This window comes from Agelaius tricolor, unplaced genomic scaffold, assembly GCF_023055355.1.
Source record: "Agelaius tricolor isolate 1412-34295 unplaced genomic scaffold, bAgeTri1.0.p SCAF_4, whole genome shotgun sequence".
In the NCBI taxonomy this organism is placed as follows: domain Eukaryota; kingdom Metazoa; phylum Chordata; class Aves; order Passeriformes; family Icteridae; genus Agelaius; species Agelaius tricolor.
Genome location: NW_027269264.1, coordinates 16949051 through 16974072, shown reverse-complemented (window position 1 = coordinate 16974072; position 25022 = coordinate 16949051). Strand labels below are relative to the sequence as shown.

The window sequence follows — 25022 nt, the reverse complement described above, 5'->3', positions numbered from 1 at the left end:
TGGACACCATGTAAAAATTATTAATTTCTACTGTATATATTCCTGTTGGGTAGGAAAATCCACACATTTACTGAATCCTTCCAGAAAATCCAGATTATTAAATTTCCAGAAAAAAAGGATGAAATATTTTACTTTATTGGTTGCTGGCCTTAAACAGAGCTGGCCACACATCACAGAAAAGTTTCAGAATGATAATATGGATATGTTAATATACAGCATTACACGTAACACATGAAATAAGACACCACACTGTTGTGAGCACCTTACCAAAAATCAGTATCACAGAACTCAGCTATTTGTAAAATAGCTTGTATGAAATGAAAGAAAAAGTAAACTGTGGACAGCCTAAAAACTCTTTGCTTCACTTACTGGGTTTCCCCTCCGCTGGTGCCATAAGCTGACCTGGGCCAGCAGCCAAGCACCCACACAGCCAAATGCTCAGCTCCCCCTGCCCAGCGGGACTGATGGCAGAGAAGGGAGACCAAAAAAAGCCATGTGTCAAGATAAACATAATTTAATAGGTGAAGGGGAAAGCAACAAGATCACAACCACACCAAATGATGCAGAGCTGGTCACCCACTGCCTCCCACAAGCACAGTGACAAGCAGCAAACATCACATTAGTGGCTGCCTTGGAAGAAGCCCACATCCTTCCACCCTCCTTCATCTATACCCAGTTTTGAGTGCTAATCATGAGAGCTATCCCTTTGTTCACTTGCAGGCAACTGTCCCAGCTCTGTCCTGTCCCAACTTCTTGTGCATCTCTGGCTTACATGCTGGGGACAGGGGCAAAGTGAAAAATGGAGAAAGCCTTGACATTGTGCAAGTAGTGTACAAGAATAGACAAATTATTAGTGTGGTATCAAGACTCTTTCAGCCAGAATCAAAGATTCAGCACCATATTGGCTGCTGTAATGAAAGCTATTCCTTCCCAGCAAGGTCCAGTACAATTGCTTATTCATCAGTGGTGATTTTTTTCACCAATTTAAGGTTAGACTTCCCCTTAAAAAACAGTTCATAGTCCAATAATGACTTTCCAAAAGCTTTTCCTGCAGATCTGCTCTCACTTGGATGTTGACAGGAAAATAACAATACCATAAAAACAGGTCTAAGAATTAGGTTTTCTAAGTTATTCTCGTTTTTCTACCATGCAGACAGTGCCAATAAGAAATGCACTGCCATTACAGCAATTGCCAAAAGTCTCACTGAAACAAATCAAAAGCAGAGACCTTTTTAAATGGTATGAAATATGTGAGATTTGTACTTTGGCAGCTCTACTGAATATCAGGTGTACAGTCCGTTTTGCAATAAGGGAGACAGTGTTTTGACTGAAAATCATGGCTGGATCCCACAATAGTGCAAACACCAATTTATTATGGGGAAGAAGGAAGTGGATTTTTCCTGTTGCAAGGACTGCCCATCACGGGACACCGCACTGTGTCACGCAGCACAGTCACTGCTGAAGGAGACCTGCCCACTCCGGCCTCACCCAAGGCCCCTCACGCCACCCAGTCCTGTATGACCGGCATTAGGAGTGGTTTGTGCCTGGGCAGTCACGATAGCAGCATTTTTTGGCTGTGTGGTCTCAGCTTCCAGAGGAATTAATTCCGTCGCACAGGGTGCAAAGGACGCCTTGGGACTTTCCTTCGAGCTAAGTGCATGGGACACTGGAGTCTCCTTCACACCTGGAGTTGCTACAAATGTTTGATCAAAATATGGGAGAAATTTTTGTGTGGCATACAGCAGGAAGGGTAATACTGCGCTGTGGCAGGCCCCTTTGCTGCTCCAAAAGGAAATCCTCTGGGAGTCCTTTTCTCGGCGAAGTACACACAAAGCAGCAAAGAACTTAAATATTCCAGAATTTACCAATTCACAGTGGCATGTGCACCAATAGGCACACACTCGTTTTTTCCCTTTCCAGAAGCCGCAACTGGCACACTCCGATCCTCTTTCCCCAGCGTGGTGCTGAGCGACGGCACGTCCATCTTCCAAAGCCAGATGCCCGTGAGGCGACACCGGCGCTACAAGGAGCTCGGGCCGGGGTGCCAAGGCGAGCCCAAGGCGAGGATGGCGGGGTCCCGGGGACAGCCCCGTCAGGCGGCACCAAGGGACTCACGTCACGGGTCCCGGGCAGCCCGTGCCGCGGGGTCCGCAGGAGACGGACGCTGCCTGCCCCGCGGGAGAAGCAACAAGCAACAAGCGACGCCGGCGCCGCCGGGGGCTGCAGCGGTGCCCGGCCCTCCCTCTGGGGCCGCCGCCCGAAAGAGGGGTCCGGGGGCACGGCGGCCGCGCCCGCTGGAGAGGAGGGAGCGCTCGCCCACACTGCGCTGAGGAAGTGGCCGCGGCTGCGAGTGAAAACGAGGAAGCGGCGGATCCGGCGGCGCTCTAGGAGAGGTCCGGCCCGGTCCGGCCGCAGCCCGGCACGGTTCGGCCCGCCAGAGCCGCCCGCCCGAGGGCTGCCTGCCGGAAGGAGGCGGCGGCGCGGAGCCGAGGGACCCCGAGGTAGCGGTGAGCAGCGGCCCCGGCATCCAGCACGGTGAGCCGTAGGGCGACCGGCCCGGCGCCACCGCCCGTTCCCCGCCGGGGCCGCGGCCGAGAACGGGAACGAGGCCGGGGCCGGGGCCGGGGCCGGGAATCGGGGCTGAGGCCAAGGCCGGGGCTGGGGACGCTGCCGAAGCCACAGGAGCGGGCGGCGCTGCCGCTCCCGGTGCGGGGTTGGGGTGTCGCGGACACCGGCAGAAAGGAGAGCCGGAGCCCTCAGCAGTGGGTGGGAGGGAGGCTGGAGCACCTGGGACACCGGGGAGTCCTAAGGAGCGGCGGCGGAGAGGAGCACTCGTGTAAGGGTGGGAGCGGGCGGCTGGAAAGGCACCGCAGCCTGAAACCTTGCTGTATTGCGGTGCTTCGAAAAATAATTACCACTAGCCCCGCGTCTCAGGAATTTAAATCTAAAACTTAGGTGCAAAAGAAATTTGATTTTGCTTTGCTAGGAGACGTTACTGTGGTGGCAGGTTTTAAACAGAGCCAAGCGTACACAAAAGTAAGGCTACTGTTTGAATGGTGCATAGCCTGTGAAAGATTTATGACTGAAAAAAAAATCTTTAAAAAAGGGAGTTCTCTTACCAAACTTCCCTGTTTTGATTCCAAGAAAACAACTGTGGTTATTGTATCACTTGTAGTCGATTCTACAAGCCTGGTGCCAAAGAAATTTCTCTTAGTTTTGTGTTCTGCCAGCATTATTCAGTTATCTTTGTTAACACTGTATTTGCATGCACTTTATGTTGTAGCTGTCTAGATTAGTTTGAAGTGATGTGATGTTTTCTTGGACAAAGTAAAACAAGACTTTTGTTAGATGAAACAATCCTTTAGAAGAGTGGTAAGTAGAGTCCTAGTCTGACCAAGTTACATGATATATTGTAGAACAATTATTTAAGGTAAATTTAAAACGAAATTATTCTTCTTTAGGGCATTAACAGTTAATAGGATTCTTTTAATGTTCTTTTCCATTAGGTTTCTTTCTTGCTCTTTTCATCAGCAGAAGCATAGATCCCCCCGAGTCCTTGGGTTGAATCCATGGAGTAATCCATGGACACAGCCATGGAGTACAGATGTGTGTAGATTCAGCGTGCAAAGCTCTATATTTTTACAGGCTTGGAGGCCATACAGTGTAGCGGTGTAGATTGAGGCAGTCCCGTTAGAGGAACTGTGACTTCTTTTTTTTTTTTTTATCCCTCTGTTGAGCACTGAGAGATAAATAAGGAAGTTTGAATGTTCTTTATATTGTGACAGTTATCTCGTGAGGGAGAAAGATTATAGTCATAGATATGTATATTTAAAGAGTTTGGAATCAGATGTGATTCTTTTAAAAAAATGGCTGAAATAGATTAAAGTATATAATTCTTTTGGTTTTCACAATCATTTAAAATCACTACAAAATACCATGATAAATACTGTTGACATGTTCAGTGTTTTTTTCAGTTAAAAAATATTAGCACTCTGTCAAAGTAAGGGTGAACCGTGCAGCTTTCCCTTTTGCACATTGTTGCAATTTGATAGAAGAGCACAATTAGATCCAAAACCACAGGAAGACAAAAAACATATTTATTTTTAGAATTAGCTAGTGGTTTATCTTGAGCACAAAATAACAGTGTAGAAGACTGATGGTGAAATCATAAGCTTGTCTTAAGCACCTTTGAAGATACCAATGACCAAAAAAAAAAAAATCTACAGTAATTTCCTTAGTCTCCCATCTTTTTTTCTGGACCTGTTAGGACAGAAGTATTGGAAGTGTGAAAAATCACTTCTGAAATATATGTTATGTTCAGAAGTCATGGTCTCTCAATAATAATAATAATTTTCTCCTTTTTTGCAAATTACACTTCTTTTTTTCTTCCTAATCCTTTTTCAAGATGCAATATTTAGCGGAAAACAATGAGTCCAATGCCATTGCTGATTTGAATCCTATAAGTGTAAGAAATTGTTTGCATCTGAATCTACTGAAAATTCTAGGTAGTGTTATTCTTTTTCCGGCTTTATAGACTTTTGGGTCAGTTCTCCAAGATCGGTTGTGTACACATTACGCAGACTGTGCCAGAATCTGCCTTCAGTGACATGTTTTTAGCTCCAGAATAGCACAGCTGAAAAGGGGAACTTGTCAGGGTTTATATCATAATTGCAAGGAATACAAGAGTTATCTATGAATGTGAGTAATAGTCACATAAAAATCATTCCAAATGAGTATTCTCTGTTATGCTGTGCTCGAAATAAACCTGTAGCTGCTTCTAAAAGCTACCTCTTTTTTGCTCAAATGTAAACATGTGCTTTAGTTGCTCCACTGGGGCAAGAGTGCTTGTACCATTCAAGGTATCTGTTACGAAGCTGAAGATGGACTTGCAAGTGTTTCTGAGTTTCAGTAGTAAGTTTCAGTCATAAGAATGAAAACTTGTCATCTTGCAAGGATTTACAGTATAATCTTCTTAAATTCTAATTTAAGAAAAAGTAAAATACCAACTTATTGTAGGGAAACAATTTTGTAGTTCAGTTTGACAGTAGTTTTCCTTGCATTTGACAAAAGAAAAGAATCTTGGTGGAGGAGGAGAGGGCAGCTCACTAGATGTCTCAGCTGGCATTTCTAGAAATGCTTTTACGAAAAAGGATTCTTAATATCTGTACTATGTTTACAGAAAAACATTAATTTCTGCTGTTGGATTTAAGCCTTTCAGCCACTCTCATAAGAAAGAGAAACCTTGGGCTTTACAGTATCCTTCCCTAATCTTTTGTATGGTGTAGGATAGTACAATACACAATTATTAATATTTATTTGAGGCATGGTACATAGCTGACACTGTTTACCTTTTAATTTCATGACATAGGGTGATGTTAAGGCATACAGTTAAGGAGAAGTTAACTGAAAGAAAACATTTCCTACTGACTTCTTCATTGCATGTTGGGGTGATTAGAAAACATCAGCATTGCAAATGTGAGAAGTGTGAAGGAGAACCAAAAGAAAAAAATGCCAGGATTTGCTGCAGCAAATGATAATTAATAAATAAATATTGTGTTTGACACAGAAATATTGCCTGCCTCAAAGAAATTAAATACAATTTTGTAGTTTGTGTATGCATTCCAAATTTGAAATTAGGTATAACTTCCTGTGCCTTTGCATACAAAGATTAGTGATAGTTCTTAAGAGTGGCTTTTCTAAAAATGAAAGAAAAGGTAGAAATGCTTTGGAGACTCACAGGGATCCTAATGTTATAAAGTGACTTCAGAATATCTTGGGACCAGTGTTATTTAATATCTTCATTAATGACAGACAAAGGGATCAAGTACATGCTCAATAAATTTTTAGATTTATTGAGCATGCACCAACACCAAGCTGAGAGGTGCAGTTGACACACCTGAAAGATGGGGTACTATTCAGAGGGACCTTTATAAGCTCAAGAAATGAGCCCATGGGAACCTGAGAAGATTTAACAAGACCAGGTTCAGGGTGCTGCGCCTGGGTTGAGGCAAACCCCAGTACCAGCACAGGCTGGGGGTGAGCAGATGCAGAGCAGCCCTGCCCAGAAGGATTTGGGGGTGCTGGTGGCTGAGAGGCTGGACATGACCCAGCCATGGGCACTCCCAGCCCAGAGAGCCAAACGTGTCCTGGGCTGCATCCAGAGCAGCGTGGGCAGCAGGGGAGGGAGGGGATTCTGCCCCTCTGCTCTGCTCTGCTGAGAGCCCACCTGGAACCCTGCATCCAGCTCTGGGGTCCCAGCACAGGGAGGACATGGAACTGTGGGAGTGAGTCCAGAGGAGGCCACCAAGGTGACTGGAGGGATGGAGCACCTTTCCTGTGAAGAAAGGCTGAGAGAGTTGGGATTGTTCAGCCTGGAAAAGAGAAGCATTCCAGATTACCTAATTGCAGCCTTGCAGTATCTGAAGGAAACCAACAAGATTGGCATAAGAGCATGTAGTGACAGGACAAGGTAGAATGGCTTAAAACTGAGTTGGTTTACATATTAGTGGATGGATTATTACATGGATTACGTATTAAGAAGAAATTCTTTACTGTGAGAGTGGTGAGCCACTGGAACAGTTTGCCTGGGAAGTTGTGGGTATACCATCCCTGTAAGTGTTCGAGGCCAGGCTGGAGCTGGCCCCTCCAGTCTGGGGCTCTGAGAAAACCTGGTCCAGTGAGAGGTGTTTCTGCCCATGACAGGGGGCTTGAATCTAGATGATCTTTAAGGTCCCTCCAACCCAAGCTACCCTGTGATTGTATGATATGCAAAATGCTGCAAGCCTTCCCTTTGTACCAGAGGAAATAATTTAAACTTTGCATGTATTAGAACCTAAATAACCAGCATATGGAGTATGATTATAGCTAGTTTGTCAAGTTTCACTATCACTCAGTGTGTAGTAAACAGATGTTAGAGTATATTGGTTGACCAGCTAGGACTACTGAGTCATTTCTCCAGTTTTGCCCTTATTTGCTTTGAGATAGCATTCCTCCAAACAGATGGATTTCCAGGTGCTTGAGTGGAAAAAATGCCCAGTAAAAATTCCAACTTTGCCTTCTTTAAAAATGGAAAGAGGCAGCAGAAGGAATTTTTCAGCACTGACACTGAGCAGATGTAAGGTATAAGGTGCTAAAAGCTTTGATAAAGAAGCAGGACTTCTGGCATGGTAGTGTGTAAGTCCAGTCATGTAAATCCCTGAGACAGTATCTAGGCTAGGGGTGGAATTGAAATTGACAGGAAACACAATTGTGAAAGGAGGCAACTACAGAAAATACATTCAGGAAGTGTTAGAGTAGGATATGTGCCAAGGAATCGGGCACAAGCTCAAATAAAATGAGTAAGGTATCATCATTTCATGCATCAGCCACAGCCCATCCCTACCCTCTTGGAGACATTCTCTTATTTCCCCCCCCAACCCCCCCCCCCCACCACCCCTTTTGTATAAAATAACAAAGTAAATGAGTGGGGGGAAAAAGAGGAAGAAACCATAAAACTTCTAAGACCATGGAAGAAATAGAATCCAGAACATATAGAGACAGTATGTGTCTTAGCTAAAGCCCATGTGACTGAAAACGTGTGGTATGCTAGATCTAAATGCTAAAATGTGTGTTGCTGCTGACCACTGAGTGTGTAGTTCTGCTTTTAAAAGTTCAAGTATCAATTTCAAAATTGGCTCAGTTTAAAACAATGTCTAAATGTGTCTTATAAAACTGATTTCCTGATTTTTTGATAGGGTTACCTGAAAAGTTGATTTTTTTAATTTAGATTCAAAGCCTGTGGTTAGAACTTTGCTATAAAGACAGTCCTCCCCCCCCTAAAATTCTTGTAAAGTGCATTAAAGAAAAGCTTCAACTGAAAAAAAATTTAGTTATTTTGTTTGTAGAGAACATAGAAAAGGAAGCTGGTATGTGTGTGAAAAGCAGTTGCTTATGGGTAAGTTCCTACTCTGGGAAAGAGACCAAATTTGATAACTTGAATCAAGTAGATCAATCTGTGCAAAAAACCACAAACCTAAAATTTTGTCAAGGTGGTAATCTTTGATGTCATAGAATCACAGAAAGTTTTGGATTCGAAGGGACCTTAAAGATCATTTATCTCCAACTGTACTACGATGGGCTGGGACACTTCTTGTTAAACTCAGTTGCTCAATATCTGAAATACGTGGAATGTTGAGCAAAGGAAGCAGCACTAGTATTGTCAACTTAGGCATAAAGTTATAAATGTCACTGCTGCATTTCATAGAATTCATGTGAATTCCACAGTGTTTTGCTCAAGAGTTAGTAAAGAAAGCAGGATGTTTAACTAAAGATTATTTTTCCAAGTTGGATAACTGGATTAGCTATCTCTTGGATCAGTGAGCATCTTGGTGCTGTAAAGTGAAAATGATCACTTCCTTAAGATATGATAAGTATCAAGTTGGAGAGCACTGCTCTGAACAGTTCTGACGCCCCAGAATTGAGGTGGTCATTAAGGGAGGCTTTGAGTAACTTTTCCATCCTCAGTTATCAGGTGCAGTTGGCAAGAAATCTCCTGCTGCCTCAGGTGCAGGGAATAACTGTGTGACAGTCTTGATCCAATAAATGCCTCAAAGATCTGCTCTGCGGGTACTTCTGTGCACAAAAGTGCAGGGGGAACCCCCAAGATGGGATGAGTAAACTCAAACCCACTGGAACATGCTTTCTGAAAAAGACGCAGAGCCGTGTTCACTTGGAAGCAGCGATGTGTTGAGGCCATGATGTTGCAAGTGTGAAATCCAGTTGCCTCCAACTCTCAAGAGACAAGTTTCATCAAATGGAGTTGGGTTTTTGTTATCCTGACATAGCAACTATGCAATTACCAGTGGACCATTTAGAGAGGTAGCTGTTGATACTGTGTGGAGGACAACACACCATGCAAAGAGAGGCCTGCCTATGCAGCCTGGCGGTTTGTCATGCAAGAGATAGGGAAATATTGCCTATTGGCCCAGAACACGCTGAGGCCAGGTGCATCCTCTTTCTGCCCGGAGTGATAAATTGGTCTTGTCAAGGGTATTTAGTTGGCCCAGGGGTTGCTAATGGGCTTACTTTGCAGGATGGGAAGAGAGGGCTTATATCTTTCTCTGTGTAGTGTTTCTGGAATGCTCTGTGTTTTATGTGAGAGGAGAGGTTAGGTTTCAGTTTGCTGTTTGCTGGCTAAAATAAGTTCCTGCCTGTCAAGAGACTGTTCTGTCTTTATACCAATGAGAAGTAAGTTTTATCTGTGCTGCTTGTTCTGATGATAAAGGTTGATATGGGGAGAGATACAGACTTAATCTTTTCAGGATAGCTGGTGCACTAATTGTTACGAAGAGCCTCTTTTGCGAAGCAGTCTGCCTTTTATGATGTCTGTGTTCTCCTCATAAAACATAGTCAGGAAGAGCTGGGACAGTTGTTGGATGATAGTATTTTTTAAGAGAAGCATTCCTTTCCTAACAAAAATGCTGTTAAATTAAAAGTGCTTTACTGGGGGAGTGTTCTTGGAGTGGTTGCCCAGAGAACTTGTAAATGCCCCATCCCTGGCAGTGTTCAAGGCCTTATTGGATGGGGTTCTGAGCAACTTGGTCTGGTGAAAGGTGTTTCTGCCCATAACAGGAGATTTGGAAGTAAGTGACCTTTAAGGTGCCTTCTAACCTGAACAATGCTGTGCATCTATGCTTCTAATTATTAGATAGATTTTAGGAAAGATATCCTTAATGCCGTCAACCTGGCTGTGTGAGCTAGTGTCACATCTTCCTTTCAAAAAACCAGAAATGCTTGGCCTTTTTTCCATACTTCTGTGGCTGTCAATTCTTTTTGAGTGTAATTTCCACTAAGAGATAGTGCTTACAGCTTATAGCAGAACATTTACCTGGTCTGTGCTCCTAGCAGAAGGTTTTCAGAAAATAAGGTAACATGGCTTGGTTTTTATAGACTCTAGAAAGTGGCACTGAGAAGACTTGGCCAGTTTTATAGAAGCTTGCCTATTCTGGGAGTATGAAAGGCAAGTTGTTTTTGTTCCTACAATAATTTCTGTATTTTATATATAAAGCAGGATACTGCAGACTGTTTCAGGTGAGAAAATAACCTCGGTCTGAAAGAGGAAGCTGCCTAATTTTGCCTCTCTGACTCATGGGGCCAGTCCATTGAGGCGTGTGTTCATCAAAGGTTTTAGCAATTCTATAGATTGACCAATACATTTCAGATAAGGAATTAAGTATAATGGGGTCCAAGCGTTCTTGCTTAACAGTAAGTGAAGGCTAATATTCCTGGTTGAGAAACTGAGATAATTTATATATCTGTAGCCTCTAGACTTGGAACTAAGTAGAGACAGACCTGTGCAAAGAAGGGGAGTTCATACCTGCATAGTAGCTTTGGAAATGCCAGCCTGCAATAATTACTGATTTTAAAAAAGTTAAAATAGACACTTACTGGAATGTAAAATAAACCTATCTTGTGAGTCTGCTGACTAGTAAGACCACAGTGGTCTTTATCTGAAACTTTGATGAATGAAATTCATTCAAATTGCATATGAATGAAATGTGGCATTTTGTCTTAGTCCTGTAAAACTAAAAACTTTGAGACTGCTGTAATAATGTTGAATTTCTCCTGGGTTGTTTATTTTAATGGATGAAGCTTTTCATTCCCCTTCTGTTTGATTATAGCAACTTCCTTCTAGAATTCATGATTCTTTAGTTCTGACATGTCTTGCTTTCCAGAAAATTTGCTAAAAATATTACAAGGAAGGAAAAACAAAGTTATGGCTTGTGAATCCATCCACACTTGGACCCTGATCTTTCTGGATGACTCCAGCCTTTCTCTGAAAATTTAAAGTATCATCAACACTCTGCCTAAGGCACTTTTTGTGTGTGTTTGGAAATCAGACAGATATTCCAGGTTTTGACTTCCTGGAAAAAGAGGAATGTTTTGAATCAATGTTTTTGGTCTAACACTCTGGTAGATCTTTCTCTGGCAACTTCTTTCTGGGTTGTGACAAACAACAGACCTCAGTGAACCTTGAAAGAAGATTTTGGAGTAATTTGGGGCTGGGGGGAAATTTAGTAATAGTTAGATCTTTGTTTTGCTCTGCAATCACTATCTTGTCCATAACAGTTTTGTTATTGCTGTCTCTGTAAAAACTCTTCTGTAAAAATGAAAATATATTCCACTTGGCAACCGCTATACTGTCATATTTAATGTCACTGTAACTTTGAACCTGAAAACAAGCAGGGTGTTGGCTAAGCAGTTCAATCCCTTTTTAGTGATTTCTTGCAAGAAAGATGATAATTTTTTTTGTTTTGCTCTTCACATATTTTCACTGCCTCTGTAAGTTCATTTCACATCTCCTTCTGTGCAGTCATAGTGGGATCTATGGTATGCACAGGAGTTTTACTTTTTATTGTAGTTCTGGGAAGTAAATACCTGTTTGAAACAAAACCATGAAGGAGCAATACGTATACACATACATACATATATATATGTGTGTGTGTACATGCATATTCATTTATGTATGTCTCAGTAGCTCCTGAAGGGAGGTAGCTGGGACTCCCTGAGTGAGACTTTTGTGACTACACCGCAACACAGGCTTTTTTTTTTTCTTTTTTTCTCCCCCAGCATTTGGAAGATGCAATTATACCTGTACTAATCTGCAGTCACTACAGAGGCACAGCTGGTCTTAGTGAAGACTATCTGTGCCCAGAGAAGTTTGTTCACATCTTGTCACAGTAGGAAAATGGGAGATTAGAAGGGTCTGCCCACAGTATCGGAAATGCTTTCTTGCAGCTGTTCCTGATCCCAGTGGTTCTGTTACTTATAGGGTAGTTTAATCACAGTCGAGTACTTTGTCCAAAAGGGAGCAGGCTTCCCCATACAAATGGTGCCACCCATTTTAAGTCTGAAATCCTTGATTTGACAAGAGACGAGTTTAGCAAGAGGCAGTGTTTGCATTTGTGACAGTGTAAGAGTCGAAAAGGAGGTAAGGGAATGACTGATAGAGCATAGTTAAAATATAGAAGAAAATGTTCACATTTTTGTGTAAGTGATCTTGTCTTTTCTTTTTCTAAAAGGAGAAAAAAAATGTTTTGGTTTTGGGTTTTTTGGTTGGTTGTTTCTATTTTTAGTATGTGTGAAAATCATAGGATTTTTTTATTTCCAGGGAAAGAATTCTTGTAATCCATAAACACCTGGCCATTTTTTTTTCTTTTCCTTTCACAATAGCATTCTGACATTTTTAAGAGATCAAAGCATAAAAACCTTATTAGAGGAAAACTATGGCATGTGAAAAGAATACCAAATACATGAGAATCCCAAAAGAAAGGTGTTGTATAAGAGAGACAATAGATTCCTAGCATCAGTGAAGAACACTTTTTTAGTGATGCATGCTCCTCCATGAGCTGTGTACAGAAGCTTTTATAGAAAAGCCCTGAATAGAACATGAATGCAGTGGTACTTTTTCTGAGCATCTGTTTGCCTTGTAATAGGGCAGTAATTGTGTTGACAGGTCAAGTAGTTTTTCCTCAGGAAATACTTCAATAGCTAGAGTGCCTGGAATAGTCTGATGATATCAGAATGTCAGATGCAATTTAGAGTAAATGAGGGCATTTCTGGCATGTTTCAATGGAGAACAAAAGATCTATCTGTCCTCAGTATTAAGATGACTCCAGAAAGTAAATCTATAGGAAAATATTTTTGATGCTAATAAGGATTTTAGGTATGTTTGTGACGTTCCTTTTTAGTTCATTTTATGAATGACTCTTTGATACAAGAGGGGAGATAAATGGAATTCACCCTAAACCTAGTAGATGAAATACCAATATCACCTGTTTAATAGGCAATTATTTGTTTGGATGTGGCCAAAATGCTGAGGATTTACATGAATGAGGGCAAAAACTGTTTCTTCTTAAGCTCAGAAAGAGGCTAGCTAGGCCACTAACTTTCATAATAACGATGAAATAAATGAACCTGTTGCAGATTGGACAATCCCAAAGCTCACTGACCAAATTGTAAGATTCAGGTTTTGAATTCCCCATCAGAAAAGTCTTCTGGGCCAAAGCTACCATATTCCCTACTTTTCCCAGACAGATTTTAATTAAGCTATGTTTCTAGTGAAGAATACATCTCAGTGTTTAAAAACCTTAGCAGAAACACCATTGTCACCCTGAAAGCATCACAATAAAGCAAAAATATCTGAAAGAAAGAAAATGCTTCTGAAACTGAACTGTTAAATTAAAATATGGAACCCGAGACAAGTATTTTTAGTAAGTAGAAGTGCTAAGGAAAGAGCCCAGTGTTGAAGAAATAATAAAAAATTGACAATATGAGCTTCCTTGCTTATTGTCAATATGAATTGACAAGGTGAAGGTATAACAATATGCAGCTTGCTAAAAACTAACACATGCTTCATGTATCTGTCAGCACTGGCCAGGAGCATGTGTGGAATAACAAGAAAGTCTTTGCAGATGAAGGCATTTTTAAAGTCTGAAGAATAAGGCAAAAAACAGAGCAACATAGCTTAGATTGTCAGTAAAAGGTTACAGAATTCAGAGAGGAGTGTTTGATTGCGTGAAGAAAGTTTTGCTTGGAGAAGCCGGGGAAAACACATGGAGAAGGAGGCTCAAGCATGAGTGACAGGAATGTTGCTGTCGGCTGTAAGCCGATTAGAGACACAATAGGTGCAGACTGAGACACAGTGCCCTGAGCATCAGTACTAAGCAAGGGCGCTTCCCTGAGGAAGGTCAGCAACTCAAAGATATCCAAGTGTCACTTTTCCCTCTCAGGCAGTACTACAGTACATCCCCTTCAGTGTGATGAATGGGACATTGTTTGAAGTTGTCTACAAAAGTTGCAAAATCACCAGTATTACCAGTTGAATTACTCAGGATTTCAAATGTTTTTCAGTAGGTCAGTAAGTTCACTCTAGTGTCCTGAGCAAACTCTAGTTTGTTTGAATTACTTGATAAAATTATATTCTGCTGCATTTCCTGCCCTGATGACTTCCTTTTAGGCACTTGCTGTGTTCTTCCTTTGTTTCTGCATAATTTGCTCATAAAAACCCTTCTCTGAAAGTGTGGATAGAAATTAGATCTTCATGTTTATACAAAAAGCTAAAGGAGGAATTTAGAGGTAATCTGATGATCAAATTAAGACCACTGTTCAGCTGCCTACACACACTGGAAGATGATTTTAAAGGTGCAAAAATGAGAAATCCATTTTCTTTGTTAAACTTCTTCAAATTTAGTTTGCTTAAAAGTGAGGTAGTAGCAATGAATTTGTAATACTTCAGTGTTAATTATTTCCAAGTGTACATCAAATCAGAATATACCTTTAAGGTTCTTCTTAAACCCTGAAACTACCAAAATATTTAGTATATTATATCAAGTCACCATAAAAAATGTATTTATAATTCTATGCATACTGAATTTCTTTCAGCTTTCATGTGTGTTACGTAAGTTCAAAATGTGGAGAAGAATCTTAAAAATACTTATCCTGCTTTTCTCAGAGGCACACATCTTGATTCCAAGAATCCTAATTAAATAAGAGCTTCAGAAAAATACACATTCATATTATTCTTTTATTATTAATGTTTTCCTGTGTATAATTAGAGAACTGTTGAAGTTCTGTGGGTGCTTGAAATATCTCCCTGTTCTAGACGAAACTGTTTCAGTAAGCATATTTTCATCATTCAGCACTGTCTGTTGTGCCTTGTAGGTATGTGTGCATGTGAGACATTTGCTTTAAACATTACTTCTTTATTTTCATACCCTGATCACAGAATACTACCTTGAAAAACAAGAAAAGGTAAAAAAATTACTGCTCAAATAAGGAACATTTTTTTGTAACGCTTACTTCACTGCTCCACAGCTTTTGGTCTTCTGTCACATTTTCCTCATCTTACCCATGAAGAAGTAAACTTAAAAATCAGAAATCCCTAAGTCTCCCACCACACTACTGTTGGTCTTCTTAGAAAGATTCATATTCCTATTTGTATTTTTTTTAATGTTAGAATGGAGAACAGTACCTTGACAATATTATTACTCTTTGCTAGGCAAACTTTTCAATATAGCAATTATTCTCCTTTTATCCTTGTCTAAATATGAGATGAAATAGAATTAAGCTAAGTGTAGCAGTATGGTTAGCACAGATTTTTTCTAACACCTTCCAAGTGAGTTTTCATTAGTTTTGTTCATCTGTTTTGAGAGAATGTTTTGCTTCCTAGTATGCATAAAATGTGTGAGGTACTAAACCCTTGTGCTATGTCAGGAGTACCCTGCAGAGTTGATGAGGAAGCTGCCTGGGGGGAAGTGAGTACCTAATTTCCCTATGGGTTTGTGCAATACTTTTTCTTTCACGTAGGATAAGCCTGATATTTGCATGCATTTGTAGCTTCATTAAAAGTCACATTTAGTGACTAAGGGGAGAGTTGCACTTAAGCCCCTCTATGGCTGTTATGCTCAAGCTTCTCTCTTGGATAGCCAGCCACACTTCCTTCAGCACTTGTAAGGGTAAAGCCTGACACTCAGCTGTAAGGGGGCTGATCTCCTTGTTACAGCTTCACGTTTGCAACCACACTGGCTCGAAAAACACTGCACTGTTTGTGCACCTGGAAAAACTTAAAGGAGGAGGAAACTGAATTCAAGCATTTTCTTCTATTCCATTACTGATCCTAGAAGGGTATTACACTCCCAAAAGGAAGGCAAGATTTTGAAATTCCAAACAAAGAGAACAGCCATCCCAAATTCAGACAGTCTTCCAAAATTTTAAATTAGTTTTTAATCATTATCTAGAGGGTTTTTGTGATTATTTGCCTCCATCCATGCCCAGCAGGTGGTGCATCAGTCCAAACATTTCCTACCATTGTTAAACATTAAATATTCTTCACATATTAGAAAGTGGGGTAGAGAAACCTGGCCTGAAATCTACCAACAGTAACCTATTTTGTGACAGTAAATCAGGCCATTGTTTTCTGAAACAGATATAGATAAATAATTTGTGAAATATTAGAGATCATAAGAATCCCGCTGCTGTTCTTTTTATAACTGAGGAATATTCTTCATATTTTAGAAACTTGTTATATAGCAGGCCTTCTCATTCTGAAGATTTAAGAGACAGTCCCTCACGAGTGCCATCACTGACATTTCATCTAAATTACAACCAGTGGATTTCCCCCCAGGCTCCCTCTGCCTTTTAAGAACTTTTTTTTCCTGGGCAAATCATCCTGAAGATTGTGTAGAAAATAGCGAGATTAATATGAGACAAAACAATACTCGAGAGTAGCCTGATCTGAAACATATCCTAGTCAAAGTGAATTTAAATTTCAGTAGCCATAAAGGTTTTTGTAGTCAGGGGTGATGTGTTTACCCCCTCTAACCCTGTCCCCCACCTTACTTTTATCTTATTAGGTGTTATTTTCATTCTAAAGTTCTTTATCTTTTTTAAGTCTGAAACTAGAAGTATGGCAACTTTAATGAAATACATTCATTAGAATAAATTTCTACAGATGAAGAGTATGGTGATACTTTTCTGTTTGATATTTGTTCAGTATGTATTACTGAGATGTTCTGAGCAGGCACTGCAGTGCAGTACCATTCTTGGCATGAGACACTTTATGGGATTATTTCTTCCTTTTCTCCAAGTTGTACATTGCTGGTGAAGAGCCAGTGTCAATCAGTCATCCATCCAAATTCTTTCCTCACTAAAAACCTAGTAGTAAATCTGTTTTCTTCCATCTTTCCTGAAAGTAATATTGAAGACTTGGAACCTGCCTTCCAGGACCATTTTGGTAGAAGTTGGATGATGTATATTTGTCTCCTAACCACCAGTATGTGTGGTGCATAGTGGAGTAAAAAAAACATTAGATGGGGATGTGTGAAGGAAGCAAGTAAGCACAAGTGAAGGAAACAGGAACTAGAACATTCAAAACATCCTTATTTGTAATGACTTTCAGAATAATTGAATCAAAGAGTCTAGGAATATGTAGGTTGGAAAAGGTCCTTAAGATTATCAAGTCCAACTGTAAACCTATCACTACTCAATCCACTACAAAACCATGTCCCTAACCACCATTCTGTAGGTCTTTAAATCCCTTCAGGGATGGTGATTTAAGCACTTCCCTGGGCACCTGTTGATAACTTACTCAGTGAAGAAATATTTGCTGGTATTCAATTTAAGCCTCCTCAGTACTACAGGAGGCCTTTTCCTCTCATCATCTCAGGTGTAGGAAGAGACTGACTCCAGCCCTGCTTGGGATGTCTTCCCCATGCCACTGTCCCTTGCAGCAGAGTTGTTCTCCCCTGTGCCTTCTTAGGTGCCCGATGCCATGTCCTGCCAAGACAGACATACAAAGTGATGGGACTTGTTTTTTGTTAGGAGTAGAAAAGTCAGGGAGGCATCAGAAGGCTGTGGGAGAGGGGAGATGGTGAAAGAGCCTCCTGGTGGCTCTCCTTGAAGGCTTGAAAGCAGCACCTGAGCCCTGGGACAGGGCAGTGAGATGTGGGGCTCGGCTGGTCTGTGCCCCTATCTCTGCACCCCACTGGAGGGCAGGGAGAGATGGCAGGGATGGAGAATAGGAGGAAGGCCCTGATCTCCTCTACATCTCCCAAGTGCTCAGGCTGAGATATATGTTGCACGTGACAGGCTCTGGCAAGATGTCAGGAGGGCTTAGGAGAGGAACTTGTATAGTTATAACCCTAAGCCCCCATACCCTTCCCCAGTCACCACCAGCTTAGTACAGTGTACTTGGGGGAGGTGGCTAGGGAAGAAAGAGGAATTTTCTGAGTGTGTTCCCTTCTATCAATGCACTGTCCCAGGACAGGCTCCTGTGAAACCCGCAGGACTGTGCAGCTGGGGAGGGGAAGGGAAGCACCAGCAGGGGCTGCGCTTATGCAGTGCCCAGGCCTGCTGCTGTCCCCTATGCCAAAGCTGGCAGAGCAAGCCAAGAGTTCTGATGGAGCCTGCATGCCTTGTGTGTGCACCTACAGGGGCCCTGGATAAACTGTGGACAGACAGACCCTGCTGGAAAACATCCTGGTCACAGACCTTCCTTCCATGGTGACATCATAAGGGTGTGAGACACTGCCGTAGCCAGGAAGGCAGATGCTCCAAAAGGGGCAAAGTCTGCTCCAGCGGATGTTCCCCTTTGTTGAGCTTCATTAAATTACTTTCATTTGAATTCCTTAGCCGTTTCAGGTTCCTTTGAATTGTATCACAGCCCTGTGATGTTTAACCACTGTGCTGTTTTGTATCATTTGTGAATTTGCTGGGGCTGTGCTCTCCCCGCTCTCCACCACCTCAATGAAATAACATTTACCCCAGTCCTGACCCTGGGTTACAATACTATTAACTGGCCTCCAAATGGGCGTTGTATTATTGACTGCAGTCCTCTGGCCCTGCATTAAATTACTGAATGAATCTATTCCATTTGAAGAAAGCTTTGTATGGTACAGTCAGAATGGTCATTTTGCATACAGAATAAATGTTGGGTGGTGACTGACTAAGGACTGCCTTCTGTGTCTTTGGTTATAACTTTTCTTTGTTGCAATTACCAAGCAAAAGTTATGTTACTAGATTGGTATGGGAACTTACACCAACTTTTAGTTGCAGATCACAAGAGTAATAAATAATATGCTGCACAAAGCTCTGTTTTATAGGTGCAATATCTTTGCAACTTTGAGGTCTCCCTTATTTAGGATGGTGGGAGAAGACCGGAAGATCTGCACAGCATGTGGTTTGACATGACTGTGCCCTATCTAGTTTTCTATACTGTGTGAGCCTTGTTGTTTTGACTCCTCTACCTCTTCCCTTTGCCACATCAACCCTTTACGTATTCACAGCATAACACAGATATTTCTCTACTGTTTTTTGATATGAGAACAAGAGACAGCAAGTCAGCACTGATGGATCAAATATGAATTAAGCAGTAGGCACAAACAGCTCTGCCTGCTTCAGGACTGCCAGGGAAGGTGTCAGTCTGAAGTGCTGTGTGCTAAAAGGTCCTACATTGAGACTCCCATTCCTCAGTTACACCTTTGCATTATGGACCCTCACTTTTTACATAGTTATCCATAAAGTCTTCTGCACTTCTCTTCATGTAACTCAGTTGCACACTGTTCCCTATAGCCTGAACCGTTTTATGCTGATTCCATAGATTGCTGCATGACTTCCCTGAAATGATGCTTCATTTTATTGTGAAGGGCTCATACTTTAACTCCTATGTGCTTCACAACTATATAAGGAGAAACTGAACTTCTGATCACTTTGTCCACTTCTAGCCAAGGCGCTGGGAAACAGGAAAAGAGAGCTCATGGGATTTAGACAAACAACTTCTAACAAGATAAAATTTAAAATGGGATCTTCACTTTAAAATAATTTTTTTAATTGTCAACATATATATCACCAACAAAGGTTTTAGTAAAATTACCTCAAGCTATGCCCCCTGGACATTTTCAGGTTGGACATTGGGTGAATTTCTTCACAGAAGGGGTTATTAAACATTGGAATCCTGTGCTGAGGGAGGTGATGGAGTCACCATCCCTGGAGGTGTCCAAAAAACAAGTGGACAGAGCACTCAGTGCTGTGGTCTTGCTGACAAGGTGGTGATTGGTTCAAGTTTGGACTCGATGATTTTAGAGGTCTATGCCAGTTTAAATCATTCTGTGATTCTGCAAACATACTAGAGGTGAACTGCCATCTTACTGGTTTATCCTCTTTTTTCTACTGACATTCATGTCTCTGTCTTTGTATTTTCAGGTACAGTATTCTAGGTTTGTTGCTTGGAAAAGAAAAAACCATGGCTTCCAACACATCAAACCCTGCTAACCATTTGCCATACTTCTTCGGTAATATCACACGTGAAGAAGCCGAGGAGTATCTGATGCAGGGAGGAGCAAATGATGGACTGTACTTGCTCCGCCAAAGCCGGAATTACCTGGGGGGCTTTGCCCTATCCTTGGCCCATGGAAGGAAGGTTCACCACTATACAATTGAGAGGGAGCTGAGTGGTTCCTATGCTATTGCAGGAGGCAGGTCGCATGCCAGTCCTGCTGAACTCATTAACTATCACTCCGGGGAAGCGGATGGCCTTATCTGTCTACTGAGAAAACCTTTCAACCGGCCGCCAGGTGTCGAACCCAAAACAGGACCCTTCGAAGATTTGAAAGAGAACCTCATCAGAGAGTATGTCAAGCAGACTTGGAATTTGCAGGTAAAACCAGACTGATCTTGCCATGAAGTAATCTTTGAGCTAGGAGAAAAAAAGGTTTCAGTGTTTGTTTCCAGCTGTTGCTGCTGCTAGGTAGTATTTTTTCACAATGAAATCACAGCTGTTTGAGATTTAACAGTAAGGGGTTTTTCTCCCCAGTACATGCAGTAACTTCATGATAAAAAGTGTAGTTTTCCTGAAATTTAAGCCCTTAGAATTTCTACAATGTCCTGGTCTAGCATAATCTTATCTATCTCTGCACTAATATATGCCATCAGATTTTGACCAGAAATTAATACCTGTAATGAACAATATACAGAAGTGGTTTGTCTCATTGCTTTTAATTCTGATTTGTTATGGATTGTTAGGCAGGCAGGCATGGTGACATAATGACTTGTTGTACATCTTACTCTCTTAGTTGGCCTTGTTTCTGTGATGCTAATTTATGTCCAAAACAGAAATTGTTCCAGAAAGAGAACAGTTTCTACAGTCCAGAGCACTGCATCTTCAGTGCTGCAGGGGTCAAGCAGGAATTTTCCATGTGGAGGAACAGATGTTGGATTTTTTCCTGGGAATGACTATGAAGAAGCCATTCTTAACATGGAAACACTAGTGTAGGAGGCTGCAAAAAGAGTATTATTTCACCTTGCGATGTCATGAGTTACCTTTATGAACTCATGAAGATACTCAAGGTTCCTAATCTCTTTTGCTGCTAGCAGGTAACCCTATGAATTCTGCTCTGTAAAATATATGGAGCAACCCCCAGCTGGGAAAACCTGAAACTTACACAACATTTTCTATAACTGCTGAGATTCACAGTGTCTTTTCTGATGAGTCTGAGCTCAACGTAGAGGGAAGTTGACGAGCTCTGGTTAAATGCTGGTGAAACTAGTGAGGGTTGCCCTCAGATTCTGAGCCCAATTTAGAAGTGGTAGGTTGTAGACAGGGTTAGAAATATCTAAGTTAATATTACTCTGAATAATTCACTCTAAAATGGGGACTGTTCTGTCTGGGAAAATTTGCATTGATGTCTTTGACATAGACATGCTGCAACAGTGCAAAGCACATTCCATTTATTTTAGTACACTGCCATAGGATATGTAATTTGGAGGTATGTTTGAAAGCTCAGACTAACCCTAACTTCATTTAGCCATGTCTCATTACCGTAACAATATGACTTTTTTTAAGCTTAAATACTAATATATCAGTGGTTTTATTTACTGGTTAATTTTTCTTCTTTTTCTCAGAGGTAGAGGGAGAACCCTAGTTTTGTGATATGTTAGTTTCTGTTTTAAAATCTTTATAGCAACCAGGCCTTCACACACAACAAATATGTGCAGATTTTGGATGTCCCAAAAGCAGTCCCAAAAGACTGAGAGTCTACCTGTCATCCTTTTATTGCAGAAGATAGTTTAACTGTTTCACCATGTTTTTACTGTTCTGTAGGGGCAGGCTCTTGAACAAGCTATCATTAGTCAGAAGCCTCAGCTGGAGAAGCTGATTGCCACTACAGCCCATGAGAAGATGCCATGGTTCCATGGGAGGATCTCTCGGGAGGAGTCAGAACACCGTATCCTCATTGGGTCAAGAAACAATGGAAAATTTCTGTGAGTTTCTTTTTCTGTGGTATTGTTGTTTGCCTCCAGTATTACTGTACAGCTCTTTTGAATAAATCTCAAATGAGACTGTGCCCTAAAGCATGGTTCATCCACAGTGAGGGCACCCAGTTCAGCATCATTTACATGACATGATGCTTCCTACCCTCAAGTCCCTCACTTAACTAAAGATGGAAAACTATAACAAAAGCCTGAAACATCTGCAGGGGTGTCCACTAGGACCTGCTGGCACCTGTTGTGACCAGCCCAGGGCAACCCCTGGCCTTTGCAGCCCCACTGTCAAAGCCTGACCACCTGCACCCAATACACAGGCTTATTAAACTGGTACAATTAGAGACAAACTCCCTATGTTAGCAGCTGTTGGGATCTGTATCTGTCACGTCTCCCAGGGACAGTGGTAGTGCTGTGTTTTGTAGTTAAGCAATAAAATGACCATTTCTACCTTGACAGCACTATTTTGTGTCTGGTGCTCACCCTCTGCATTTACCGAGCCTGATGATCTTTTGTTTTCTGAGCACAAATGTGGCATTAGGATAGTGACTGACAGCCATCAGGGACTAGAGCCAGGGGTTTGTTTGGAGAGTCCTCATTTGAAAAATACCAGTGTTTTAACAGAGCTGTCTTTTGTCACTCCCACCCCCACCCAGAAAGTATTTATATCATTATAAAAAATTTGAAAAATTGGCCTAAAACTCTAGCCACGTAAGGATCACTTGGAACTGTATAATTTTTGAGGGAAATTTCATCACCTACCTATGTAGTTTTCATTAGCACTCAGCCTTTGGCTTTTTTTAGAGGTAGTCCAAAATGAAACACCACAATTAAGTGCAGGAAGGATATGGTTCTTTAGTACCAATTCTTTCACTTTACTGTTTCTCTGTAATTATGCCATACTAATTGCTAATGTGGGTGCAACCCTTGCATATTTCCATTGTTTCAGTTTAGTAGACAGGAACCAGCAACTCCTTTAAATCCAATTCCCAGTAGAGTGAATTCCTATGAGGTCTTAACCACAAATGCTTGGACTGTAGTGACATCTCATTTCTTGAACTCTCTTTCCTCAGTAGTTGAGTTTTTTGTGTTTCATAGCCAGTCTCACCCAAGTAGCCATGCATGCCTGTTTTCAGCCTGGTATTCCCTATGGGTGGGGACCACATCCAGAGGGGTGTTACTCAGTTGCTTCGGCTGCCATGTGTAACAAAACATTGTAATAAGCTTGTCACAGATTTTGCCATACTTGTAGTAAAAAAAAAAAAACCTGTTACAAAAGTTAAAAAAATTTGTGGAGCCAGATGTATATCTTTCTGCTGAATAGGAGTTCAGAGGATTTGATGAACATAGCTGCTGTTACTAATTACCAGCCCAACATCACCACACAACCTCTCCTTTTTCTTGCCCTGTGATTTTGCTAGTTTCTTGTCCTACTTTTTAGACAGAAGGTCCAGTACTTGAAACAAAAAGCAATCCTTTCTTTTAATGACAATTTTATACCTAAAAATATATTGCTTTTTTGCTTTCCGTTTCAACACCTTATCAAACCAACTTTGTATCATCTGAGTCATGATGTTGATCATGTATTAAAACTGGCAGCTTTTCCAGTTTCCCTCAGGCACATATTGGTTCCTCTGTGGCCAAAGTACTTCTCTTTGGGGGTGGGGGGGGGCGCACAGGGAAGGAATCTAGTTTTTCTTCAAAGAAAAGAATCCACTAGCTAGCATTTATTAACAAGAGGGATAGGTTTTGGAGTAAGGGAGTGAAATTTTCTAATAGACTTGACATTTTCAGCCTCTATTATAAACACTAGTCTCTTTTTAATCTTCTATAAGCAGTCCTACTGCTTTGACTGGAAATATGTTCCCAGCATTTTCCTATGTTCCTTAAAGATGGCCTAGGAGGCATTTTTGATACTCTTTGCAGTGACATGTTCAGTCAGTTGTGGGGGAGCATTCAGACCTTCTCCCATGAGACTGGATATGTCAATGGATCCATATTTACATAGTTTTGATGGAACTTGGGTGGCTACTTTCACACTGGGAGGAGAAGCTCATAGAGGAGAAAATGCTAATTTTAAGGCTCTGTTTAAACCACGAGAACTGCCATTGGAGCTTAAATAATATGAATTGCTAGTGTGTTGATCTTGGATATCTGTTATCAAGGACAAGACTGATTACTTCTGCATCTGTAGGATGCTCTCTGATGTATTATTTTTTCTTGCACAAACTTCCTATCTGGCCATTTTAGAATGCAGTGGCCACTCAGCTGCCATTTGCTCCTATGGTCTCAGGGAAGACACAGGGAGAGAACTTAACGTATCCCATAGTTCAGTAGCCAGTGCAGCAAGAGAAATAATGTGGTGTTCATTTGTGTTGAAATCAGTTATTCTACATTGCTGAGCCATTCTAACTCTCAGACCCAAACACTTAGAGGCTCATCACAAATAGCAAAAGAACTGTCTAATTTAGAGGCGTTTATTGCTTTCAGCAGTGGGTTGCCTAACATAGGTTTGCTCAGCAGGTGTTGAGAAATAACCACTCATTTCTGGCTAACCAAAGCAGAAGCAGCAAAACTGTTGAGTGTGAGTGTGGTGCATTGTTTTATATTTCAGGCACAGACATCACAGTTTTACTTACCCAGCAGCAGTACTTGCCAGAAAATTCTGTACATCTGTGGATTGAAGGCTTTGAAGTTGTGACTGTGAGTTAGTGTTTTTCTAACATTGGTCAAGATAATTAAGCCCAGTAGCTGACTGAAAAGTAAAACTTTCAAACATGTAAGTCTAAGAGATATTTGCTTGTTGTAGGAGTTGGAACATGGGAACAAAGAGAGGAGCTAAATTTTTTAAGAGATTAGGTAAACCTGAGGTTATTTAACAAGTCCATGAGTGAATACTTGTATGTGACAAAAATCAAATTGTTTATTATGGAGAAAATAATAAATCTTAGAAGGATATAATATTTTATATATTATATAAAAATAAATATTTTTAACAAGAGTCTCCAAAACTTCATTACACTAGAAATTTGCTATCCATCTGACATATCTACCTTAAAGCAAAATCCAGTACAGCAGTCTGTGTAATAATACAACTAACATGTAGATTTCTTTAGCATTGCTCTGCAGCAATACAAGATTATCGAATCTATAATTATTTTTAATGGTTTAAATATTTAAATAGTAGAAAAGATTCCTGACTGCAGTTCAAAATATCATGAGTAGTG

General features: G+C 41.1%; 1 protein-coding gene across 3 annotated transcripts in view; it reads left to right on the top strand.

Annotated features, from left to right (window-relative positions):
* The first annotated feature begins 2096 nt into the window (after positions 1-2096).
* SYK (spleen associated tyrosine kinase) overlaps positions 2097-25022 on the top strand; it is a 48320-nt gene continuing 25394 nt past the window's right edge. The window contains exons 1-3 of one of the 3 annotated variants that reach the window (XM_071424741.1): positions 2097-2535; positions 19738-20191; positions 21635-21795. In XM_071424741.1, coding sequence (XP_071280842.1) covers positions 19778-20191; positions 21635-21795 — 575 coding nt within the window. In that variant the 5' untranslated portion in view covers positions 2097-2535; positions 19738-19777. The remainder of the gene's footprint in view (positions 2536-19737; positions 20192-21634; positions 21796-25022) is intronic. The other 2 variants (XM_071424743.1, XM_071424742.1) reach the window with 2 other exon arrangements.